Raw genomic sequence first — 25,665 nt, 5'->3', positions numbered from 1 at the left:
TATCTGGACCTTGTAAAGGCATTTGACACAATACCCCACTCGGGCATCATAGATAAGCTATCCAGCTTAAATATAAACCCCTATGTCACAAGATGGGTCACAAACTGGCTCAAATACAGAACCCACAGAGTGAGAGTTGCTGGAGCCATGTCAGACTCAAAACCGGTCACAAGTGGCATCCCACAGGGTTCTGTCCTGGGACCACTCTTGTTCGGTATATACTTTTCCGAGGTACAGGCAAACGTGGGAGGACTATGGCTCACCAAGTTCACAGACGACTGCAAACTGGGCGCCATAATCGACTCTCCAGCTGACACAAACATCTTTCAAAAAGGTCTCACAGAGACAGATAACTGGTGCCAGTGCCATGGTTTAAAGCTAAATGCCAAAAATGTATAGTCATACCCTTTGGCAAAACAATGTGCCCACAAATTACCACATAGGTGGAAACCCATTAAGTACAGAGAAAGTTATTAGGACCTGGGGACCCAAGTTGATAGCAATCTCTCCTTTGAAAACCACATTGCCAAAGTGGTTAGAAAGACCTTCTACATAGCCCACCTCATCACGAAGGGTTTCACATCTAGATCAAGAGAGGTAATCGTGCCCCTTTATTCATCCCTCATCAGGCCCATCATAGAATACAATGCCCCTTTTGGGATGTACCTTACCCGACACCTGCAGCAATTAGAAAGACCCCAAAAGTATCGCACTAAGAGGATCAAGGGCCTCAAACAGATGCCATATGCTGCTCGGTTAAAAAACTCCAGCTCTAGTCAGTTGCATACCGCCTACTTCGAGGCGATCTATGCCTGACATACAAAGCTATGTCAAATCCAGAATTAATGGACATGCTCCACCTCAGGAAATCTAAATCCCTTAGAACCACACGCTCGAGGGACTTGAACCTCAGCACAGAAATAAATAGAACTTGCTGGAGGGACAGGTTCATAACCCAGAGACTCCCTTCGCTCTGGAATAGAATTCCAGTTTATGTGAGGCAGAACACCTCACTGAATCTCTTCAAGAAAAATCTCGATAGGTGGATGGGGGATCGTAGGTTTGTCCCAGGGATTACTCCCGTGTCACTATTAGACAGAGGCACAGTAAACTAAACCTTAAAAAGGGCACAGTATACTCAAATCAAGGGGTGGCGTAAGCCATACAGAATCGGGCTAGGTTATAATTGCCCCAGGGCAGATAGCCTAGTATGAACCTATGAACCTATGTTGTTTGATCATAGTATAGGTTTTAAATTGAGTTATATTCTATATCTGTGTAATTTTTTAATATTTCCAATAGCAGTATGAACAATCTTGAGAATGGTTATACAGCCTGTAGTTTTTGTTTCATTGTACTAATTGTTTATGTAAATGGCTTTTAGTGGCCTGTTCCTAAGTTGTAATGATTGGCTATTAAATTAATGCTGTTGTCTTTCGGCTTTTCCCGGTTAGGGGTCGCCACAGCGGAACTCCGGTCCGCTAACGATTGGCAGTTGATTTTCATGAACACCGAGGTGCCAGCTCGATGTTCAACCTTCAACGAAGGCACACCCATTTATGCATGTCTTTCGAACACCCACCCAACCACGGGGAGGACATGCAGACTCCACACAGAAGGCACTCCCCGCACTCCAGCCGAGAATCGAACGAGAGAACCTCTTGCTGTGAGGCAACAACTCTACCGCTGCACCACCATGGAAGTAAATTAATAAAAACATTAAAACAATTCAGGAAAGGTATACTTTCAACACAACCAAGAAATTAAGTCTGCCTAGCAGATAATTTGAAGCAAGATGCCACTAAAATGCCAAACTAACAAACAAAGCCAGCTCAGGCAGCCAGCCTTTTACTATTAAAATTTATAGCAGGTAGGCAACAATAAGCTTTTATGTATACCATATATAGTCAGATTAAATATTACATATCAAGCAACTCAGTTATCAAATTTAGAAAGTTAAATTAAATTAAATGACATTTACTTAAATAATGTGCTAAGTACTTTCTTTTACACAAGTGTTGCAGTGGGCTAAAGCCCTGAAAAAGGCCTAGGCAACACAAGTTTGAATAGCAGATTAGATGCTTGACAGCACAGGCAGGGAAGATAACACATATTGCACATCTCATTCACAGGGTGTTACTGGGCATGTGCGGGGATTAGTGGGAGAAAAGGGAAAACACTCCCTTAGCATCAGTGTGATATTGTTCTAGCATCCCTTGATCTCAGCCCTGAAGTCAGTTGGAGTAAGTCCATGGGTGGTTGAGAAGGTTCAATAGACACAGTGAATGAGGAGAACCAATTGGAGAAGCTATTGTTTGGCCATAAGGGAACCAAAGATTATACAAAAAAATCTTCTTTTTATAAGTTAACATTGATGGATATGTTTTTATTAATGTCTGGTGCCCTATTGGCATTCGTCTGTCACTTGATTCCATAAAACTAAATGGCTCATGGGTAAAATACAGGGTGATTTTAGCTGAAGATTTTTATTTCAAAATAAGCAAATAAAGGACCTAAATAGTACCAAGTAAGCAGGGCCGGCCTTAGCTGAAACGGCACCCTAGGCAAAGTAGTCCTTTGGTGTCCCTTAAGCCCCTCCCATGGCATACTCATGACACCCCCCCTATTTGAGCCACACCCACAGATAGGCCACTTCCCATGAAAGCCACTCCAGTTATTTCCTTCAATTTTTTAAATGCATGAAAATCAGTTAACACTGTCATACTGTAACAAAAGAAACCTTGTAATGTAGTTCAAATGCCAGTGAAGGTGTAATTTTCCTTTAATCTTATCTTGGGAAAGATTAACTTGATTTTCACTCCATGTAGAACATTAAAGCCCACAGTCAAAGGTTGTCTACTTCTCACATTATACATTATAAGGGTCTATGTTATATGTCCGAAGATTTCTAACTTTGAACACCATATGATCTACACCATATGGTCGAAGTTAGAAAACTTTGAACATACATAAAAAAAAAAAAAAACTAAAAACCCAAAACCAAAACTAATGGTTGTAGGCAGGGGGGCAAGCCCCCCCGGCACCCCACACACCCCCTGCTCTTTAAATATTCCAACTCTGAGATCGCACTACAGTACGGCAAACAGAAACTTCCCTTTACCAAGGAGCAGGGAGGTGTGGGGGGTGCAGCCCCTCATGTGGATGGTACAAGCCCCCCTGCTTTAACCCATTACTTTCATTTTTTATTTTTTATTTTTTTTAAATGTTCGAAGTTTTCTAACTTCGACATATGGGGTCAATCATATGGTGTTCAAAGTTAGAAATCTTCGGACATATAATATAGACCCCATTATAAGCATCTTACCTTTTGGTCACTGGTGGCACATTCAGGTTCTCCTCGCAGTAAATTAAGCTGCTACCAGGAGATGAATTTCCACCCGCAGGTTACAGACAACATAGTTAAATAATAAGCAGGACTGCACCCATGCAAAAAATAAAACAAGATCTGTAAGTTTCACAGAAACAAAACTGAGCAAATTTGACAGTGGTAAGTGCACGTATTGGTTTGTGCATATAGATGTTGTAGCTGTTAATACTTAAAAACAAACCAGCTGCTACCCTATACCCTATACACTATAGCTGAAAAGAGCCAGACTGTGATTCCCATGTGCGCAGAGACTCCATCCAAACCATCTATGTAAGATATCATCTGGCCATACAAATGACAACTTGACTGCTACAAGTGGTTATAAGGACAAAAAAGGAATGAGAGATAAGTCTTCAGTGTTGCTTTCCTTTAATATGGTAAATAATGCCTCTAAAATTTAGGCATTCCACATTTTCCAAATGTCCTTAACTAAGTTTAAACAAGAATAGGCAAAAACTTAACATACATAAATATGCCCCCCAAAGCTAATTCAAACTAACTAATTTCGATGGATAAAATGTCTAATGCTTAATAAATAAATATATCAATAAATGAGAGAAACATGTAAACAATATACATAATGTGGTAATATGCCTTTTAAGGTTGTTATGATGAAGACTGTGATGCTGTGTATCATATGACACTTCAGTTAAGGCCACTCAACAAAATCTTCAATGCAACATAATTTTTCAAAAACAAAAGCCATAAATGTAACTCTTTTGTTTATGATGCTGAGCCCTCTATTCCTCATATGGTGCTGGAGATGCCTTCTGTCATACCTCATTATTCCAGCCAGCACCAAAATTGCTGCATCTTTCAAGGGACTGAGTAAAAGTCCCTTGATGTTGCAAATTTAGAGAACTGCAACTCAATAGGCAGTATTCAGGCAAATATCATTCACAGATGACAATCTCAACCAAATGTATGACCTCCTATGACAATACTATGAGTATTATATAATGTTTTATTGTGTGTAATATTTTGTTTATCAACATTCTCCTATATTGCAAGTGTTGATGTCGCACTTTTAGAGAAGTGCAATTCAGTAGGAAGTATTCAGGCAAATATCACTCACAGATGACCATCTCAACCAAAAGTACAACCTGATATTAATTATCACATAACGTTTTGTTGTGTATAATATTCTATTTAACAACATACTCCTTCTATATTGTGTTTGCCAACTGCTGTTAGAAGTGTTGTTAAACTGTCAAAAGTGTGTAGTTCATGGACTGCTATACCTGATTACACTTTGTACCCTGATTATTTTACACTGACATATGCTCTGTGCAGAGTTCTTTTTTCTGGTCATTCCTCTTGGTCAGTGAGAATTACCCAATGAAGAAATCTGAAATAAAAATTAAGAGGTTGTGGACAGAGTGTAATAACTTCACCTTTTCCAGCTTTGGACTGAAGGGAATCTCAGTGATTTTCCATAATTTTGATGTGACCTACTCATAGCAAGACTTTTCTCATAAATCCAAGGGGAACAAAATGCGTGTCAGTGAGTGGAATTGTCCACTTACTCTCACCTCAGACTCACATGTTATCAGACATTGGTGAGAAGAATGATAAGGAGATGTGAATTCTGCATACAAAAGTCTGTGCCCTGAAGGTTTTCCAAGATGGCTGCCGGCTAGACTGCTCCCTATTCATTGTGCTCCTCACTGCTATACAATTACCTGCTAATTTCAACAGCTTTTAAGCGAAATTTCTCCACAGTTTTTTTTATAGAAATCTTCTCTGACTCAAGCTCTTCACTTTGGGATTGTTTATTTTTGGAAATAGGTGAATTTTTGGATTAATTTACCTCAGAATAACTATTGGCCTCAACAGTTTTTGGGCACGTGCACTCCAGAACTCTATCTCTGTGTCAGCTTTCCTGCTTTCACACCTCTAGACTGGATATGGCTGATAACTCAAACTCCATGGATACGCAGACTACCAAGGCCAAATTTTCTTCTATGCTCTCTCCAGAGAAGGAATCTGGTTCTAAGAGACTAAGAACAACTAAACAATCTACTGAGATCACAAAAGTAAGTGCTAAAGATAAAAATGACTCTAATTTTCATTTAGATGACTTAAAAATGGCACTCCAACCTATTCAAAGTGCTATACAGAATTTTTCTGAGCAATTCACTGATTTTGGCAAAACTTTAAAACAGATTAATGAAAGAATGGACTTACTGGAAAACAAATATCTAGCCATAGAAATGAGAGCAGAGACTATTGAAAGTGACTTAAAATCTAATGATACTAAAATAGCTGATTTACAAGCCAAAGTACTGGATTTAGAAGCAAGGAGCCGCAGAAATAATATAATAATTAGAGGCTTGCCAGAATCTTATGAAAACCAAAACTTAATATCTGTGACTAAGCAAATATTTGAGGCACTACTTAATTGTGAGACAAATACAAAATCCTTAACTGTAGAAAGAGCGCACAGAGCCCTTCGTGCCAGACAAGACTCTACTTCACCTCGGATAATATATACAAGATTACTAGACTTTCAAGACACTCAGCGTATTTTAGAAGCAGCAAAAATTAAAAAATATCTCATATGGAATAATCATAAGTTGTCTTTTTCACAGGATTTACCAGCTCAAATTAAATTAAATAGACAAAAACTATCACCATATTGTGCTGATCTGATAAAAAGAGGAATTCAATTTTGAATGCGTTATCCTAACACCCTTTCTTTCAGCTATAATGAAAGGAGTTATGTGTTTACAGATCCACAAGAAGCAAAAGTTATTTTCTTAAAAGTATTCAAAGCTTCACCTGCTATTGATTTACAAAAATAAATCTCCTACTAATGTAAGTACACCTTCTGTCTAAGGTAGTAACCTTACTTATAAGACAAGGGTTTATTTATTTATTTATTTATTTATTTATTTATTTATTTATTTTATTTTCATTAACACTGAATATGAGCCATAGTTTTGTCAAGAAAAGACAGTTTCAGTCATTTTGTTGAGTAAAACATCTATTTTAATGACATTTGAAGTTGTTGCATTCTCAAATATTAATATTCAAGTTCAGCACATTTCTGCATTGTCCCTGTATCAACAAGGCATAGTTTATATGTCAAAGTACTGTTTTTTCTATACAAGAAGGCTTTATCAGAGTGGAGGGAAAATTATCTGGTCTCTCGAGCTGAACAGCGTCACCAACCTTGACTGACTTTATTGGATTGATGCTTAAATCCATTTGTGTTTCTTTCCCCTTGAAGTATTCATTCAGGATGCCATTAGTGAAGATGGTGTTATTCATCTCTATTTGTCCTATCAGATGTGCGCTTGTGTTTTTCCACGCCTCATGTTCTATTGACAGCATTTCTAAAAGAACTGGAAAAATACGTCGTGGCCTGGGGTCTTCAGTTGCCTGTCAACCTACAACACTGCTTCCTGTTCTTCTGAAGTAGTGTAGCGGAGGAGATGCGTTTTGGCAGTCTTGGGGTCTGTATTATGCCTGCAGCAACATTGGTTTTGCAGGTAGGTGGTTTTCTATTGCAGGTTGAATCTGCACATCTTGTGAGACTATTCATGTATGTTAAGGGTTTTTTTTCCATGATGGTTGTGCATAATAATCCAACATTAGAGGGAGGTTATTCTTATCTTCCTGCTATTATATCCAAGTTTTCTCTCTTTTTTTAGTTGGAATTACCCAATGAAGAAATCTGAAATAAAAATTAAGAGGTTGTGGACAGAGTGTAATAACCTCACCTTTTCCAGCTTTGGACTGAAGGGAATCTCAGTGATTTTCCATAATTTTGATGTGACCTACTCATAGCAAGACTTTTCTCATAAATCCAAGGGGAACAAAATGCGTGTCAGTGAGTGGAATTGTCCACTTACTCTCACCTCAGACTCACATGTTATCAGACATTGGTGAGAAGAATGATAAGGAGATGTGAATTCTGCATACAAAAGTCTGTGCCCTGAAATGCACTGATCTCAAAGATCCACCAATCAAACTCCCACGCTTAACTGTGGAATCAGTGGGTCATAGGTTCATAGGTTCATAGGTAAGTACTAGGCTATTTGCCCGAGGGCATTTATAAGCCTAGCCAGAGTGTGTCGGCTTTCACCACCCCATTGATTAATTAACTGATCCTCTGTCAAGCAGAGCCAATGAAGTGATTCCAGGGGTGTATTTTCTGTTACCCATCCACTTGTCAAGGTTTCTCTTGAAGAGTGTTAGTGAGGGGCTCTGCCTGATGTAATTTGGAATTATGTTCCAAAGCATGGGGAGTCTCTGTGACAGGAATCTATCCCTCCAGCATGTTCTATTTATTGTAGTGGTGAGGTTTAGCTCACTAGAGCACGTGGCACGCAGTGACTTGAATTTCTTTAGGTGGAGCATGTCCATCAATTCTGAGTTGGACATGGCTTTGTAAGTCAGGCAGAGATCACCTCTGAGTAAGTGATATGCCAAGCGAAACGCAAAAAAGACAAATGGAAAATCCAGTAGAGGCCCCTTGTCAAAAACAGCAGCACCACAAATAGAACCTTAACGCAATTTATTAAAACAAGTAAAACAGCGTTTTCGCCACAATTGTATGCAGCTTCTTCAGAGGTAGAGTGGTATACAAATGAACAACGCTACATAAAAATCCTGAAACCAGGAAGTGACATTGTTCAATTTCCTATTAGTCACTTTTATCAGCTACATGTTCAAAAGTATATTAGCGCCTCTGCGCTCACATTCTGTATTTAGTTTTGACAATATAAAACAATCCAACCCACATACTAAGGATGCACATAGAAAACAAGCTTAAAAAAATACATAAATATAAAATGTATTTTTAAAAATAAAATGTATTTTTAAAAAGGTTTCAAATGCATTACTAAAGCAAGTCTATGTGGGTAAGGTATCTCCTTAGCCACAACAGTGTTTTAACTACAAGACCAATATATATTTCCTCAATTACCTAACTAAGAACATAAAATACATGTGTTCAACTAAATATGAACCCTGATAGAGTACATAGCATAAAACAAGACTCTACTCATTTATTAAAAAATGTGTATACTGTTCATACCTTCACGTTTTTATAGTTAATCCATAAAGCCCATCTTAAAGGGATATACATATTTCAAAGTTTCGTGAGAAACTTACTAGGTTTATAATATTGTGTTATCGAAGATAACTCCTTAATTTTAATACAGGTGTGATGTTGCAGTTGCTATTGAGTCCTGGGTGCCTGAACGCATCCAGTCGCAACTGCCATTCTAACTCCCGGTTCTCCAGGATCAATGGAAAAGGGCCACCTCTGATCCTAACTGGCACATGGTCAATGGCCATAAAGGAAAAATTGTGTCCTGGATTTAATTCAACATGCTTTGCCAAAGCGTTATCATTCTTGCTGTTCCTAATGGCGTATAAATGTTCATACATACGATCACGGACCCTACGGTCCGTCTTTCCAATATAAAACGCTTGGCAGCAGTTACAGAACGCAATATATATAATGGACTTACTCTCACAATTTAGTGGGTACCGGATCCAATATTTTTTATCTCTTATTGAAAACGTCTCACTTATTTTTACCCTGTTGCAGTATCTACAAAAACCACATTGTTGCATCCCATTCCTCTTGTTGAATGTGTGTTGGAGTGTATCCCTCTGTAGCAATTCCTTAAGATTAGTGGACCTTCTAAAGATAATCCTAGGGATACTACCTAACTTGTCTACTAAGTAGGAGTTGGAATTAATGAAATGCCAGTTCTTACGAATTATCGCTGAAATTTCTTTGCAGTTTCTACTGAAAGAAGTAATAAAACTTAAACCGAAGTCACTTTCCTTTACAATAGGTGTAACCACGTCAAACTGTTCATTACTCCAGCTCTCTGTGACAGGAATCTATCCCTCCAGCATGTTCTATTTATTGTAGTGGTGAGGTTTAGCTCACTAGAGCACATGGCACGCAGTGACTTGAATTTCTTTAGGTGGAGCATATCCATCAATTCTGAGTTGGACATGGCTTTGTAAGTCAGGCAAAGATCACCTCTGAGTAAGTGATATGCCACTGAATACAGCCGGAGTTTTTTCAGTCGGGCTGCATAGGACATATATTTGAGGCCAGTAATCCTCTTGGTGAGGTACTTTTGTGGTCTTTCCAGCTGTTGGAAGTGTCTTGTGATGTACATCCCAAATGGGGCATTGTACTCTATGATGGGTCTAATGAGTGACAAGTAGAGGGGCACTATAACCATTTTATTTCTAGATGCAAACCCTTTAGTAATTAGATGGGCCACATAGAAGGATTTCCTAACTACTTTGGCAATATGATTGTGAAAGGAGAGATTACTATCTACCTGGGTCCCCAGATCTCTTATTACCTCTTCTGTATTAAGGGGGCTGCCACCTATGTGGTAATTCGTGGGTATTTTGCTTTTCCCAAACGGGATGTAACTATGCATTTTTTTGCATTTAGCTTGAGGCCATGACTTTGACACCAGGTGTCCATCTCAGTAAGGCCCTTTTGGAGGATGTCCGTGTCAGCCAGAGAGTCAGTTATGGCTCCCAGTTTGCAGTCATCTGAGAACTTGGTTAGCCGTAGCCCTCCTGTGTTTGCCTGTACTTCTGAGAAGTATATGCCGAACAGTAGGGGTCCCAGGACTGAGCCTTGTGGGACACCACTTGTGACTGGTTTAGAGTCAGACCTGGAGCCCGCTATTCTTACCGTGTGAGATCTGTCTGTAAGCCAGTTTGCAACCCATCTGATGATGTAGGGGTTTATGTTCAGGCTGGTGAGTTTTTCTGTAATACCCGAGTGGGGAATGGTGTCGAAAGCCTTGGTAGGCTGTATGAACCACCTTTCCCTTGTCTATGACCTTGGTGATTGTCTTGAAGAAGTCAACCAGGTTTAGTAGGCATGATCTGCCCTTAACAAAGCCGAACTGGGTTGGGTGAAGTGTTTGGAGGTTCCCAATGTCTTTGTTAATGAGTTCCATGATGATGCGCTCCATAACCTTGCAGACCAGGCTAGTCAGGCTTATGGGGCAATAGTTACCAGGGTCAGTTGTGGCCCCTCCTTTGTGGAGAGGAATAACTGTTGCTGTGTGCCATTCTATGGGCACGTAGCCTGTGGAGAGGCTGAGGGGTGATCAGCACGTTTAGGTGGGGGGTTAGTTCGTTATGTAGTTTTGCAAGACGCAGCCTGGGACCCCATCTGATCCCATTGATGCTGTGTTTTTGGCTTTCGAAAGGGCTGTTTTCACCTGTGCATCTGTGATTTTTAGGACACTACACTTTTCCGGTATTGTTATGGGCCCTTTTGGAGGTGAGAGGGGGGGGTGACATTTGCACTGAATCTATCTGCCAGGATGTTGGCAATATCAGTAGGTTCAGTATATTTTGTGCTATTTTGCACTTGTTCAGTACATATCTACGAGTTGCCACTTAGATTCTTAACATAGCTAAAGAAGGCTTTGTGGTTATCTTTCAAATCCTTGGCTATTTTTCTTTCAAAGTTAGCCTTGGATGATTTCATGAGGGACCTCAGTTTCTTACTGGTACTGATCAGGGATGTCTTTTCTTCTTGGGATTTGCTTTTTTTGTGAACTAGTTTCCTCCTTCTATTGTATAGCCTGTTTATTGCAGGGGTCCACCAAACTGGTTTCCTTCTCTTAGAGGAGTGAGTTTTGGTTTTGCTAGGGATGGCACAATCCATGCATCCCTGTAGGTGCTCATACAGTGCATTTGTAAAGGTTTCTGCACCTTGGGCAGCATTATCTTTTAGCGTGGGGGCTGTGAAACTTATCACCTCTGTCTTAAGTAAAGTGAAGTTTGCTTTAGAAAAGTTTTTAGTTTATGGTCTGATCTAACCAGTAACGGGTTGACCTTCAGTGTGGAACACCTGTCATCCGTGTTGGTAATGAACAGGTCCAATATGTTTTCACCTCTGGTAGGGGAGTTTACCAGCTGATCCAGGGCATTTGAGTTGATGAATTCCAGGAAGAGCTGGGCCTGGGAATTTGTACTCGAGTAGTTTTCCCAGTGAATGGTAGGGTAATTGAAATCACCCAATGTCAGGGTGTTTGGTAGGACCTTCATGTTTTCCAGTGTCTTCAGAAAGGTGGAGTGGTGGTCCTGGGTCACGGAGGGTGATCTGTAGCAGGCCACAATTTGCATTGCATATTTGCCCGATGTTAGTTGCACATGGACGATCTCAGAGGCATAATGCTGTGCCACTAACCTGGAGGTGTAGGTATCCTTGATGAATATGGATACACCCCTTCCTTTTGTGTTTCGGTCCATGTTCTGTGGCTGAAACGTGTGGTATGAGTTGTAGCCTGGTAGTGCTGGGGTGCTCTCTGGAGCCTTGAACCAGGTTTCAGTTACCACACAGATGTCAATGTTCTCCATACTGAGGAGTGCTTCGAGCGCGTGCATTTTGAGATTTAAAGTCATGGCGTTGAGTAGCATAACCCTCAGTTTTTTGTTAATTGTGCTGTTTATGGAGGTGGGTTTGACTTTTGAGCCCTGCCTAAAATAGGCACTATGGGGGCAGCAAGAGCCTTGGCCAGTATTTAAAAGTCTAGGGGTGACAGGTGCAAGCCATCTTTTGTGAAGCAAAGCGGCTTGTCGAGCATGTCGTCCCAGGCTGATAGACACTGGATCCCCTTTGAATGACACCATAAGCTTAGCCAATTGTTTAACTTGATAATTTTTTTCTTTATACTGAGGTATCATTCTTGGTCAGGGCAGGATGCTACTCAGGGTCAGGGTCATACCAGCCTGGGCTACATGATCAGAGAGCTCTTCCATGTCTCTTTTCATGTAGTCCAGGGAGGTACATCTCAGGTCATTCACACCAACATGAATAATGACAGAGTCATATTTATACTTGTTCTGGAGTGACCTGAGTGCTTGTGTTATGTGGCGGATTCTGACTCCTGACAGGCAGCTAACAGTAGCCTTCTGCTTGTCCAGCCTAGTGAGTGGGACGTCAGTGTGCCTGACTATAGAGTCACCTATTACTAGTGTGTTAGGCATGTTATTTCGCCTTAAGGGCTGTGATTGTGCGGCACACTGATTTTGTGTTTTATGTGTTGTCTGGTTTGTGAGCGGAAGTGCAGTTTGTTTAGGTGTCTGCTTTGGAGGTCTGTGATGTGTTTTCAGGTTTTTATTTAGAGCCTCCGAATATGATTTTGTGTATTTATGTGTATTTTTGCCAGTGCTGTTTTAGTAGGTCGGCTAGAGTTGTGGTGCAAGTGTTAACCTTCTCCTCTTGACTGTCTGTTTCAGTCTTGAGTAGAGACAGCTTAGCTTCCAGTTTGGCTGTATAATTGCATCTCTCGCATATGTTAGTGTGTTGTGGTAGGAGAAGAGGGTTGTCTGTGTACATGAGGCAGTTGTAACATTGCCTCAGGATACCCAGATTCACCAGCTGGACTGGAGAGTGCACCTGAAGTTGCCCTTTGGTCATGCCTGAATAGTAGGGTGAGCTACTTAGTCGCTTGGTTGGTGAGGGGTGAATAAAGAGCCTTGCCCTGCTGGGCAATAAGTGTCAGGGTATATTAGTGCTTGCTATTAGGTCTGAGCAAGTGCTGGGCTGTAAGATGCTTTTTGAGTACTTAGGTTGAGAGTTAGATTAGTTTCAAGGGATAAACTGAAGAGGAGACTTAGTGGAGCTAGGAATAATTTAACCATAGCTAACCGGCACTGCCCGGTGCGCAAAACCGTGCAAATGCAGTTTTTATAGTAGGGAAATTAAAGCGATAGAAATTAGCCCAAAATGGCCAATAAAGTACTAACTTCTGGGCTGGAACCACTATGTCTGGTTTTGTGAATTAGTGGTTGCTTATTAAAGGGTCAATACTGTTTAAAATTCTGACTTTATGATGTCAAAAATGTTTTTTGTTTTCTTGGATGAATTTATTCATCTGAATTTGTCACAACTTGGAGTGTCACATTACCGATGCAAAATGTGAAACCTAAAAAGTTTAATTAATACCATTTGATTTTAAATCATAATTTTAGTTCATTAAATGCTCAGTTTTAAACATTAGTCTGTCAGCAGCTGTCTTTCTGATAAAAGTGAAGATCAAAATGGATAGACAGGTAGGTAATATATGAAAGTATCATCCAAACTGATGAGGTGCGTGTTGTTCTTAGGATTAGTATCTAAGTTTAATTTTAGTCACAAATATTCCAAGCCTCATTAATGCAAGTCCTGGAATACAAGATTGAATAACTGAAAATGCAAACTTGTATATATTAAGTCCAAAATAGAATATTCCCTTTTCTCTGGGGTATGGCAATCTTGGAGCTGGTACACACACACACACACACACACACACACACACACACACACACACACACACACACACACACACACACACACACACACACACACACACATTCAGAGAGGGTAAAGGGCTTGTCCCCCCAAATTGTGGGCTGCAGAGGGGCTTGACACCCTGCAAAAAAACAACCTCGACGAAAAAGAGCAGTGATGTTTGACATTTGCTGTTCACCTGTATTTTCAGACATTTTTCTATAATTCTGGGGCTCACACAAGTCTCAGAATTACAGTAGGGAGCCATTTAAAACTGCTGAATAAATCATCAGTAAAATCATCACTAGTGGTAGAAAATAAGCAATTATTATTCTGAAGAAACCTGTATTCCTTTTAATGATGATTAATTCTTCAAAAGCTCTCTGGTTAAACAGACTGGAATGAAACAAGCTGTCAGAAGGTCCATAAAACTGTAGACTGATGTCTTCATGGGGGAACCTCCCACATCTCCATTTTGTGCCCCCATACACCTTCATGGTTAATATAATCAGCTCAGGGGTCTCTATATCTTAGGGTAAAAAGAATCCCCTTGCATAATTTGTCCTTGACTAACATGTTTTTTAATGAATTGATCAAAAACCATGGCTGATAAACCACGATCAGTGAATTCTGTTAGTTGTGGGGTTTGGCCAATTAAACAATCCCTGTATTTAATAGTGTACACATTATGACACTCTGTCCAAATGTCTTTAAAGTTTCACCTGTGCTGTTATTAAACTTGCTTTTGAAATAAGGAATACTGTGCATATCCAAAACAAACTGAAATCCTGGTATTCATTCGAGTAGTAAATCACTGCTTAACATTTCCAGTCTGTACGTTTGATTATGGTTAATTTTTTACTTTTCTGCTAAAGTAATGATAATATCTGCAATCACAATAATTTTGCTTGCATGCTACTTTGAACACCTCAGCACTTTATGACTTGCAAAATCAAATGAAAATGACTTCAGTATAGATCAGGTTGCCAGGCACAGCCAGTAATTAAACTTGATGGCTTTGCCGATTTTGTTGGGAGAAGACAAGTTTTGTTATTGTATTTCTGTCATCAGGCCACCTAATCAGTCCTTGATCCACCTCAGTGAATGAAGAATGGGATGAGAGGAATGCGTGATCTAAATTTTATACCAGCAGGCAGCAGCTCACACTGGAGGAGGATGTCAGTGGTGATGACAGAGCAAAAGCATCACTGATTGGATGCTTTAATTAATGCTCAGTTATCCCAGCCATTGACATGTGTTACTATAGATTCAGGGGGAGGGAATGGAAGAGCACAGCAGGGAATCCGGCTTTGTGCTATGCATGTTTGAGAGATGGACTAAGGAAGTGGGGGGAGGGTGCAAATGCCACAGTTAGGATGGACTTGAGGTGCGCCGAGAAGAGCACAAACCTTTATGGACTGTTGGACTGAAAAAAATAAATAAATAAATAAATTACTACAAATTGCTCCCTTTATGAGGTCGGCTGTACAACACCCTAGGCGGTTGCCTAGTTTGCCTATGCCTAAGGCTGGCCTTGCAAGTAAGTATGTTTGCAGGGGCAATCCATTCTGTATCCCTGACTCTCCCATTCTTACTTATATATGCTAACTCTGCGGTCACATTGACTTGTGAAACTGTAAAAAGTACATTAAAGTATCTTTTCCACTTTTTCTTTCTCTTTCTCACTGTGATCCCAGTCTATAAACCAACACTGCAACACATTGGCTTAAGAAGCTCAAATAAATGTAATCCCAGCAAAAGGCATGAGGGTAACAGATTTAAAGAGTTGTTCTTCAAGGGCACAAGAGGAGACCATTTTCAGCATCATGATCCAATTATATTTTTTTAGTCCCCCTTGTTGATAAAGTACTTGGAATGTAAAATTGTGAGATTTAACTTTATCATTAAAATATTTACATAATTCATTAGTAATGTAACATAATTTCAATTCAGACATATTCAAGTATACTTTCCTTAAATTTTGTCATTGTCTTGCCAATGTAGAAACAATGAAAGCCTGTACATTAGACAACATAAATAACTTTTACAGGATTGTAGTCAACATAATCAAAGCAACAAAGCAGCAGTGAACTTCTTACAAAAGAGTGCTCAAAATGATGTGAAACTCAATTATACCTACATACTGCACAACTAATAAATTGCCAGGTTCTAGTGTTCTCCACATTAATAATACATGAACTATTTGTACTGTTTTTATAACACTGTTGTTGCTTCAGATTGGGTGTTTGTTTAAATAAAATACTTCAGACTTTTGTCAACATTCTCTATCATCAGAAGATGCCCTTAAGTTCTTCAAACATTATTACTAATTATGGAGATTTTATTAAAATGTTGAGTATAGGTAGTACAGAAATACAAGATGAAAAGAATTCTACAACATTAACATTAGAATTTTCATGGTCTCTATTTAGATATATCTTAGCCCTTGTGTCCTTATCTATATAATTTCAAACTTGTATTTATCTACTTCAGCTACAGAATAGCCTCTGCTAATAACATAATAATAATAATAATAATAATAATGACTCTTCTACCAAATATTGCCATTCATCTTCATTATTTGTTAACTAGCATGGGGTCTTCTATGAAATCTCAAAATCAGACTATTAGCAAACATTGCATCTCAAGGCAAACTCCCAGAACAACACACACTACTATGTATTCAGGGAAAATCAGTAACAATTTTTTTTCCAGGGAGCATGCCTTCATGCATATCCCATGTGCATTTACAATTTCACAGCAGAGCTAAAATAATGTTAAAGAATTCCTGGAGCTGCCAGTTTAGGGAATTTGCAATATGCAATGTGTTTACAGAGGGTCTAAATTCAAGAAGATGCTTTTCTTTCACAATTATTTCCTATATATTTGAGATATTGCAACATTTTGGTATGTATAGACAGGACACATATTAGTTCAGTATTAGTAGGTCTTCCATGGGACTTGTTTAACAGTCATTACATAAACACTGCTGTTCATAAGACTTAAATACTTCATCATCAAGAAATATAAAAATATTCTTGCCTGAATTCATGCTGAATTTTAAATCTTTCATGGAGCCAGTAATATGTACTATAAACAAATTCGAAAAGCATTGTCAATGCATTTTCAAAACAAGCAAAAAAGGTCACCAATAAAACTCACATCAGATTTGAACTTATTTATATGTATAACATATTTCCTTTCAGACAAATAGATATTTGCACTGGCCAATAACTGCCTACAATAAGATATATTAATATTAAATATAATACTACAGAAAAATCACATTCAAATACACAAAAATGATTAGTCATATCAATAAACATTTAAATGCTGTTTTGCTTTCTGCATACCATCTTCATGTGGTAACTATTTACAGTGATTCAATATTCAACATCACAAACGTATAACATGGTGTCGATTCATTGACAATTTCACATAAACTAAAAGTCATCAATATGTTATACATAATTTTGAATAATTACAGAAAAAAACTGAACCAGTAGTATCCACAAAACACACTGAAAAAATACTGGCCCGACTGGCTGAGGTAAATTTACAGGCAAAATTCACAGATAACAGTAAATACTTGAGAGAAATACACAAATGTTAGCGTACTACTCTTTATTTCAACGCTTTTGTCTCTTGGACTTCTTCAGAACGATTGAATCAACCATAGTTAAAAAACACTTTTTATAACCATAGCAATAATATCATTAACCAATTAAACAATTATACAATTAAAATGTAACTTCATTAGTTTAAACACAATCTTCTATCCTTTAAAAAACATTTGATATTGATACTCTCATTTAACCCTGTTTTTTGTCAGCTTTTAATTTAATTTGCCAATGTATCGACCTCTGTTCAACCATGTTTTTAAAATCTCCACCTTTTAAATCAGGGTAAACGTGTTCTAAAATAGAAAACAAAAACTTCTTATAGTTCCCACACTCAATAGAGTGTTTATACAGAGTGTTATTCTTGTCTGCTTTTTTAATAGCATACTGATGCTCTCTAATTCTCTCATATAATGCTCTGGTTGTCATCCCTATATAAAAAGCAGAGCAGCCACTGCAAAGACTAATATAAACCACCCCTTCAGTTTTACATGTAAAATGTCCTGGGACTTCTAAGTTTCTTGAGTGACCACTAACCAAGGCAAATGGCCCTTCTAAAATAATGCTCAAGTATTTACTGTTATCTATGAATTTTGCCTGTGAATTTTGCCTCAGCCAGTCAGGCCAGTATTTTTTCAGTAATTTTGAATAATTACTGAAAATAGTTTAAAATATCATTTATATAAAAAAAGACTCCCTTAACCAGCTCTCTGGAGATACTTTAGTGGAGATTTGAGATGTTTGTGTATTTTCAGCAAGTCAAAATAATTTGGAATAGCAAGTTGCAAAATGCCAATTCCTCTGTGATATTTCTGTATAAACTGAGATCATAAAAATAGTATTTATTTTGCAAATTTTTCATATTTACATTAGTAGTGAATGTCTGCATAAATGTCAACACCTTCTCTATACCAAAAATTTTCCTTAATAACAACAAAGCATAAGATTCACTTCTTAATAAATTAATAGTGGAAATACTACTATCATTGCACATCATAAAGCAAATATGCTCACAGATTTCCTCAGTGTGGCAATTAGTTGACTGATACTTGGTATAAGCATGTTAGGTTTAGTAAAATGATATAAGACTTGTGTCTGTTCAGGAAGGATACATTTTAAATTCACATTTGGGTAAACTTATTAGTTCATTCAGAAGGTTCACTAAAGAAGATTTACATGAGACACAAATGTTATTTCCTTGATAACTCCAGAAGAGCACATAAAGTCACTTCAAACCTAAATAAATTGAAAACATTTCTAGAGTGTAGTTCAATGTTTGCAATTACTTCTGGTTACATGACATGCTCCTGGAATGTACACCTTAGTCTCACCATTTCTGTACACAACCTGTCTGATTTGCCTCTTTCTGAGTTGTAGGATGAATGGGTCATAATGCATAATGTCCTCAAGAATAGAACCGGCAAATCATAAATAGATAACTTGTATAATTATTATCATTACTATTACCTGGGTTGTTATACACTCCTATTGCTATCTGAAGCCCCACTGGCACCATAGAAGGTGATGGTTTTAACTGCTAAAGGAAGACTGCAGCACTATCTGTGCAACTTTGGTGATTAGAACTAATATTTAAGTCCTTCTTAGACCAACTGAACATTTTACAGTGCAAATAATCATTTAACTTTCATAAATCTGAATTTCTTGGTTCCAGTTACACCTCTCTCACATACCTTAATGGTATCAAATGTATAGTTTGACTACTCCTTATAAAGAATAAAGGAAGGTAAATCTTTTATGTCTGAGTAAATCTTTACAATTTTACTAATTCCTTTCAAAATATTCATGTATTCATTATTCTCATATTCTCTGTTCTACAGCATTAGTTTACCTCCAACTACTCTTTCAATTGCTTTGGATATTCCCCTTATAGGGAGCAAATTCTAGAAATAGTGAATGCTCATTTGTCAAACCCAAATGCACAAAACCACATAATATCAAATGAGTTTGTATATTTAAGGTGTGGGGGTAAGGGGTAAAGCCCCCCCACTTTATGTTGCTTGTACATTCTTTTTTTTTTGGATCAGCAATTTTTCCCCCTAGGAAAAAATTCACTGATCTGTTCCTTCAAACTTTTGTGGTTTTGTGCATTTGGGTTCGATAATAGATCACTCGCAATTTCTAGCATTCGATCATACAATGTGAACCTCCCTTATATAGGCATTTTTACAAACTATGAAGGACTTACCCAGCTCTCAGTTAGGCATCAAAAAAGATGATGTTGGCATTTTTATTTAAAGTGTTGTACTTCATGTCTGAAGGACTGAGTAAACTCCATACTTTCTTAACAGACTCAACAATAGTAAGCACCTCATAATGAAATGATGTACTCAAATTATTATGTACATCTACAATAACAGCTAAATGCCTTCAATCAATATTAACATTATTAACCTAACAGTTTCTAAAAGTAAGGTGGGTATGATGTCAACATCAGCTTCTTTTCCACATATAATTTTGTGAGTGCCACAAAATTTAGTGACCAAGCATCAGATAACCTCAGCCAATAGAGCATTAATATACAAAAATAACAGCCAAAGACTGCACAAAAAATATTCTTTTACTACAAAAACTTACAAAAAGGCAAAAGACTAGCTTTCCTGTATATGACAGTTCATCATTTTAAATATAGAATTTTCCAATAATAGGAATACGTACTCTATAGAAAATTAATTAAATTAACTAAATTAATATACCAAAAAAATAATTTTAAGAAGGGCTTAATGGATGCACTTTCATTAAAGCACGATGATATGTAATTACTATGCATCACAATCCATTACATTGTTTCATTCCCTGACTTGTCAACAACTTGTAAGTGGGTGAGGTTTCAATTCATCAGTTTTAACTTACCAGTGTTCAACTGTCTGACTATTGTTTGCTGTTGGTATTGACTGTCAGTGCAGTTTTTATTTGTCTGCTGAGAGTGATGTGACATATGCAGTCTTTTACCACTTCTCCATGGTTGTGCCATCATGGATTTAGTATGGAAAAGTGCTAGTATGAGTGTTAATGCCCCCACATGGGATGTACAGGGAAAATTCACCCATACAAAAATGCTTTTTTATATCCCCCTCCTCCATTGGATTAATTCTTCAACCACTTTTGTCTAGTTGAAATTTCAACCACTTGAAACTTGAAGTGTCATAGCAGACACTATTATTTTGAAATTACTTAATTGTTCAAGTCACAGTTTCACATCCTTCTGAAACAGTTTGAAGAACTAAGCAATGGCAGTCACGGTAAACAGTTCAAACACAATTTAATTAAGTGCTTTTCATTCCGTTCATTACTTGAACTTCCATCAGATGGATCTGATGAAGTTCAAGTTATGAACTGAACGAAAAGTGCTTAATTAAATTGTGTTTGGAATGTTTACCATGACTGCCATTGCTTATTAAATTGTGTTTGGAATGTTTACCGTGACTGCCATTGCTTATTAAATTGTGTTTGGAATGTTTACTGTGACTGCCATTGCTTATTAAATTGTGTTTGGAATGTTTACCGTGACTGCCATTGCTTATTAAATTGTGTTTGGAATGTTTACCGTGACTGCCATTGCTTATTAAATTGTGATTGGAATGTTTACCGTGACTGCCATTGCTTATTAAATTGTGTTTGGAATGTTTACCGTGACTGCCATTGCTTATTAAATTGTGTTTGGAATGTTTACCGTGACTGCCATTGCTTATTAAATTGTGTTTGGAATGTTTACCGTGACTGCCATTGCTTATTAAATTGTGTTTGGAATGTTTACCATGACTGCCATTGCTTTTTTCACATTTTGGAGTTTATTTCATTGTTTTGGAATGTTTTCGTAGTTAGTTTGAAGAACTAGCAGCAATTGTCTTTAGAATGAAAACGAATTTAAGTTACTACATCGGTAGAAGCCTTAATTTTATAGACAAGCCACCTTAGCTTTCTTCCTAAATTTACAGGTAATTACGCAGAATGCAAACAATTTATACACAACCCTTTCTAAGAAGAAAATACATTAAAAATAAGGCTTAATGTAGTCTTACTCTATCCTTAAAATGAGAAATAAATATCAATTTAACAGTAATTGTTAAAGTCAATTTTAAATAAAAATGCAATGGCAATGCACTCATCATTCATTAAGTAAATTTTAACAGCAGTGTAAAAACAATTATTTATCAAACATTTGAGGGTACAATCTCACATCTGACATAAATGTGGAAGGTTAAGCATATTTAAAGTTTGATTGGAAACATAGAAAAATGGATAATGGTTGGTCTAGATGTAGATTTTTTTTCTGGAACTATATTTATATTAGAAAAGTCTAGAAGTCATTCAAAAACATTACAAACCAGAGAATATGCTAATGATTTTACAAAGCAAGTGACATTAAACCACTGACTGACAGATACAGTTTTAGTATCACTGAACAGATATTATGTATGTGTAAAAAATGATGTACCTGTTCTATGAGTAATGGTGACTTCAGATGAGATTATATTAAGTAGGAAGGGTTGTGATAAGTGCAGCCACAACTTGGGGGCTATGGATAGTGGGGAGTTGGCTGATATATGAAGCCCAGATTTTGGATAAATGACTATGATCTTCTAGTTGTGGTTTTATGAAGTTTTGGAAATATAAACTATTTGTGTAGAACTGGAAGAAAGTATTGAGGTGAATTTGGGATACCGTAATTAAATTAAATGTTTTCACTACATCAGTAAGTTACTTTGTTTAAAATAGATGAGTGTATGTAAGCATATTTAAAAGATGTTGTTTCATTTAGTTGTTAAATGACAGTATGTGATCTGACTCATAAAATATAAAAAAAATATTAATTTGTTCCACTATATTTCATTTTTAAGGGCAAGAAAAAGCTTTGATTTGCTCAGGGTCCTATTTTGTACAAATGTAGAGTGACATATTGTGGAGATAGGTTTTCAGCTTTGTCACACAATACTTTACTATGTCATTTTGTTTCCACCGGTTGTGTTGATGTTATACTTGTATATCAGTTTTAAACAGCACCAAAGATAAAAAGATAAAAATGTCTAGTAGTGACTGTGCTATAAAATTATGACAAACCAGCACAAAACTATTAATATTATTATCCATAAACTGAAGAGCATAGCTTAAATGGATTTTTGTTTGACTCTTTTCCAGGCTGTTGCAGGAAACATCATGACTGCTAGTCCAATCTCTGACTTGAACCCAGTCTTTATGTCAGCGCAGTGTAAAGTGACAGTGGCATCTAAAGGTACGGTACTTGGTACAAGAGATGAAATAAGATTAACAAACTTTGTGTTACTAGAAATAAGTTATAGCTCCTCTTGGTTATATTCTAAAATAAAAAGCTAGCAGGCATGGTTTGATGAAACCTTAGCAAATGTGGATATTTCTTGAAATCAGACTTTCCTTCATGTAGCAGTTTTAGATATGGGGAAAGAGAACAAAAAGCATACTACCATTCCAGCATGAAAACAATGGGCAGGATTCACGAAGGCTTGCACGGAGTGTAAGAGACGTGCAACACTCCATGCAAGCCTCGCGATCCAGGAACAGCCCTAAACTCCGTGTAAGAGACCAGCTAAAACATCTCTTACACGGACTGGGCATGGACATGCTAAATACCTCACTTGCAGCCGAAAGGTATGCAAATGAGGTATATTAGCGATCCACGAAGCAGAAACCTGTCCGTGTAAGAGATGTTTTAGCTGCAGAAATGTACTCAGTTGACAACTGAGTACGTTTCTGCAAATTCCACAACGGAGCCATGTCAGCTCCAAAAAAAGGGTGCATATGACTCAGGCGGCATGCCAATGGCCAAATATGTGGCCATTGGCAATATACCCCGATGCAAAAATATTAAAAATATAATTTTTTTTTTCGGCGATCGCCAATGTTTAAACCCAGCGCAGCCCCGCGCAAACGGGCTGCGCTGTATAAAACATAAAAAAGAAGGTTATAAACCCACAAATGTGGGTTTCATGCAATACATGGAATGACAATGCAGGGACCAGCAGACCAAAAACAACATGGCCACTGTGTAGTGGTTGCTAAGGGGGGAAGCTGAGTCTAAGACATGTAACTAAGCATTAGTAGGCAATCTCATGTAAATGAGGGTTAGGATACTGAATCTCACAGTCACATAGCAAATGAGCACAGTCTGAGTAGTGTAAGAGATACATAAGGGGGAGGAATAGAGTAGGAGATAGGTGACATCATAGGGGGAATGGTAGAAAGAAATGCAGTTCATTGGAGGCCAGTGTAACATGACAGATGACAGACACAGATTATGGAAAGAGGTGTGCCACTAGATAAGTCATGGAAAGTCAAGAAATGGAAGGTGTACACTGTTACTTACACCAAAGTTTCTTGCTGGGCGTGCATGCTCACGTGTGCGCACCATGAAGCACGAGTAGGACAGTGTGCGCACGTGTAAGGCAGTCTGAACATGTGGGAGCATGTTGGGAGATGTTTAACACTGTTTGCGCTGGTGTGCGCGCGTGTAGGGCAGGCTGAGTATGTTGGAGGCTGTTGGCAGACGTGTAACAGTGTTTGCGCAGGTGTACGCGCGTTTTAACCCAAATAAGTAGATTCTGAACCGTGTAAGCATGTGTGCGTGCGTGTAAGCCACTGTGAGCGTGTGTCTGATAGTATGCATGTTGCTCCCCCCCTGAGGAAACAGAGAGGAAAAAGGAAGCAACAGAATTAATAGGAAGCTAGCAGGGATAACTGCTGAAGCTAGCAGGTGAAAACAATTAGAAGCAGGCAATTACACAGACAGAATAGTAGCCCAGCCCAGCACTTAAAACCCTGCAAACAGTAGTGCAGGATGTTTCCCTTAAGAGACACTGCAAGACAGGAGTAAGCTAATAGAAGTGAAAACTGAAAAAGCTGAACTCAGAGCAGAAATGTTAGGGGCTGCCATAGCTGTCATAATGAGAAATAAGCGACTTGCTGAGGGTGGTGACAATGCAGATGGTGCCAGACAACCCACAGTGAGGAGACAGAGAAGAGTGTACAGGCCCAGGGTCACCTACCATGGGTTACATGAGCTGGAGATAGCAGAGCGCTATAGAGTGGACAGAGAGCTCCTGCAGCAAATTGTTGAGCTGTGCAGGCCACGCCTCACACACAGAACCAACAGAGGGGAACCCATCCCAGTGGAAACCAAGGTATGTGTTGGCCTAAGAATACTAGCAACAGGAACCTTCCAGAGACCAACTGGCGATATGATGGGGATATCACAGGCATCAGCCTCCAGGGTACTGCACCAGTTCCTGGATGCCATGTCAGCACATGTCGGTGATCATGTATATTTCCCCAATCACTGTGAGGTATTGGCCAGCAATATGTGTCTCTTCCAGCAAATAGCGGAATACCCTGAGGTAGTGGGTGCAAAAGACTGCACGCACATACGCATCAAAGCACCAGCCGGTGAGCTGGGTAGGGCCTACATTAACCGCAAGGGCTTCCCCTCCATCAACTGCCAGGTTGTGTGTGATGCCCAGGGCATAATAATGAATGTGTGTGCTGGCTGCCCTGGGAGTTACCATGATTCCCACATCTGGCATTTGACGCAGCTGTACCAGACATTTGCCAATGGGGACATCCCACACGAACACCTAGTGGGGGATACAGGTTATGCACTGGAGCCGTGGCTGATGACACCCATCAGAAACGCACACACACCTGAACAGGAACGCCATAATGAGGCACACGCACAAACACGTAATGTAATAGAGCATGTGTTTGGGCTGCTCAAGTCACAGTTCCGGTGTCTGGACACATCTGGTGGAGCCTTGCAGTACACACCAACTACTTGTACCCAAATTGTCATGGTATGTGCTATGCTACATAATATGATCTTGCGAAAACAGCTGCAGCAGGACCAGCATAGGGCCGGGCCAAACAGCCCCCCACCATTGCCAAGGCCATCACAGGCAGAGCGTGACTCAGATGATGAACAACCTGAGCCTGCCCCAGTAGGCAGAAGGAGGCATGCCCAGTATGCCCTGGCCTTGGCAAAGAGGCAACACATAGCACATACACTGGCTCAGTAGGAACCCTGGGAATGATACCCCTCTGACTCACTCAAATAATAACATGGATGCCTAAAATGACATGACCTGCTCACAAACATGTACAGGGAAGTGTAATATGTGCATCTGACAGAGGCAGCCCTGCAGCACCACCTGAGGCATGAATGCCATGTGTTAAGTAATGTAACACCATGTACTATATGCACACATGAGCACCCTGACTAACATCCACCCTCACCAAGCATGAAGCCACAAAATGACGATGGGATGATCAAGTGCAATAACTGGCTGAAGTAATGCAGTTAGTCAAAGGGGAGCCAATGTGTTTCA

At 38.7% G+C, this 25,665-nt stretch overlaps 1 protein-coding gene across 1 annotated transcript in view; it reads left to right on the top strand.

Annotated features, from left to right (window-relative positions):
- Window positions 1-25,665, top strand: part of LOC122791686 (xanthine dehydrogenase/oxidase-like) — a 1,688,659-nt gene that overhangs the window by 638,100 nt on the left and 1,024,894 nt on the right. Inside the window, exon 13 of the mRNA XM_044059558.1 lies at window positions 22,454-22,547. Coding sequence (XP_043915493.1) covers window positions 22,454-22,547 — 94 coding nt within the window. The remainder of the gene's footprint in view (window positions 1-22,453; window positions 22,548-25,665) is intronic.

Source organism: Protopterus annectens, chromosome 1.part2, assembly GCF_019279795.1.
Source record: "Protopterus annectens isolate FY-2018-M chromosome 1.part2, PAN1.0, whole genome shotgun sequence".
In the NCBI taxonomy this organism is placed as follows: domain Eukaryota; kingdom Metazoa; phylum Chordata; order Ceratodontiformes; family Protopteridae; genus Protopterus; species Protopterus annectens.
The sequence above is the reverse complement of the archived record's forward strand: the minus strand, read 5'-3'. Positions and strand labels throughout refer to the sequence as shown.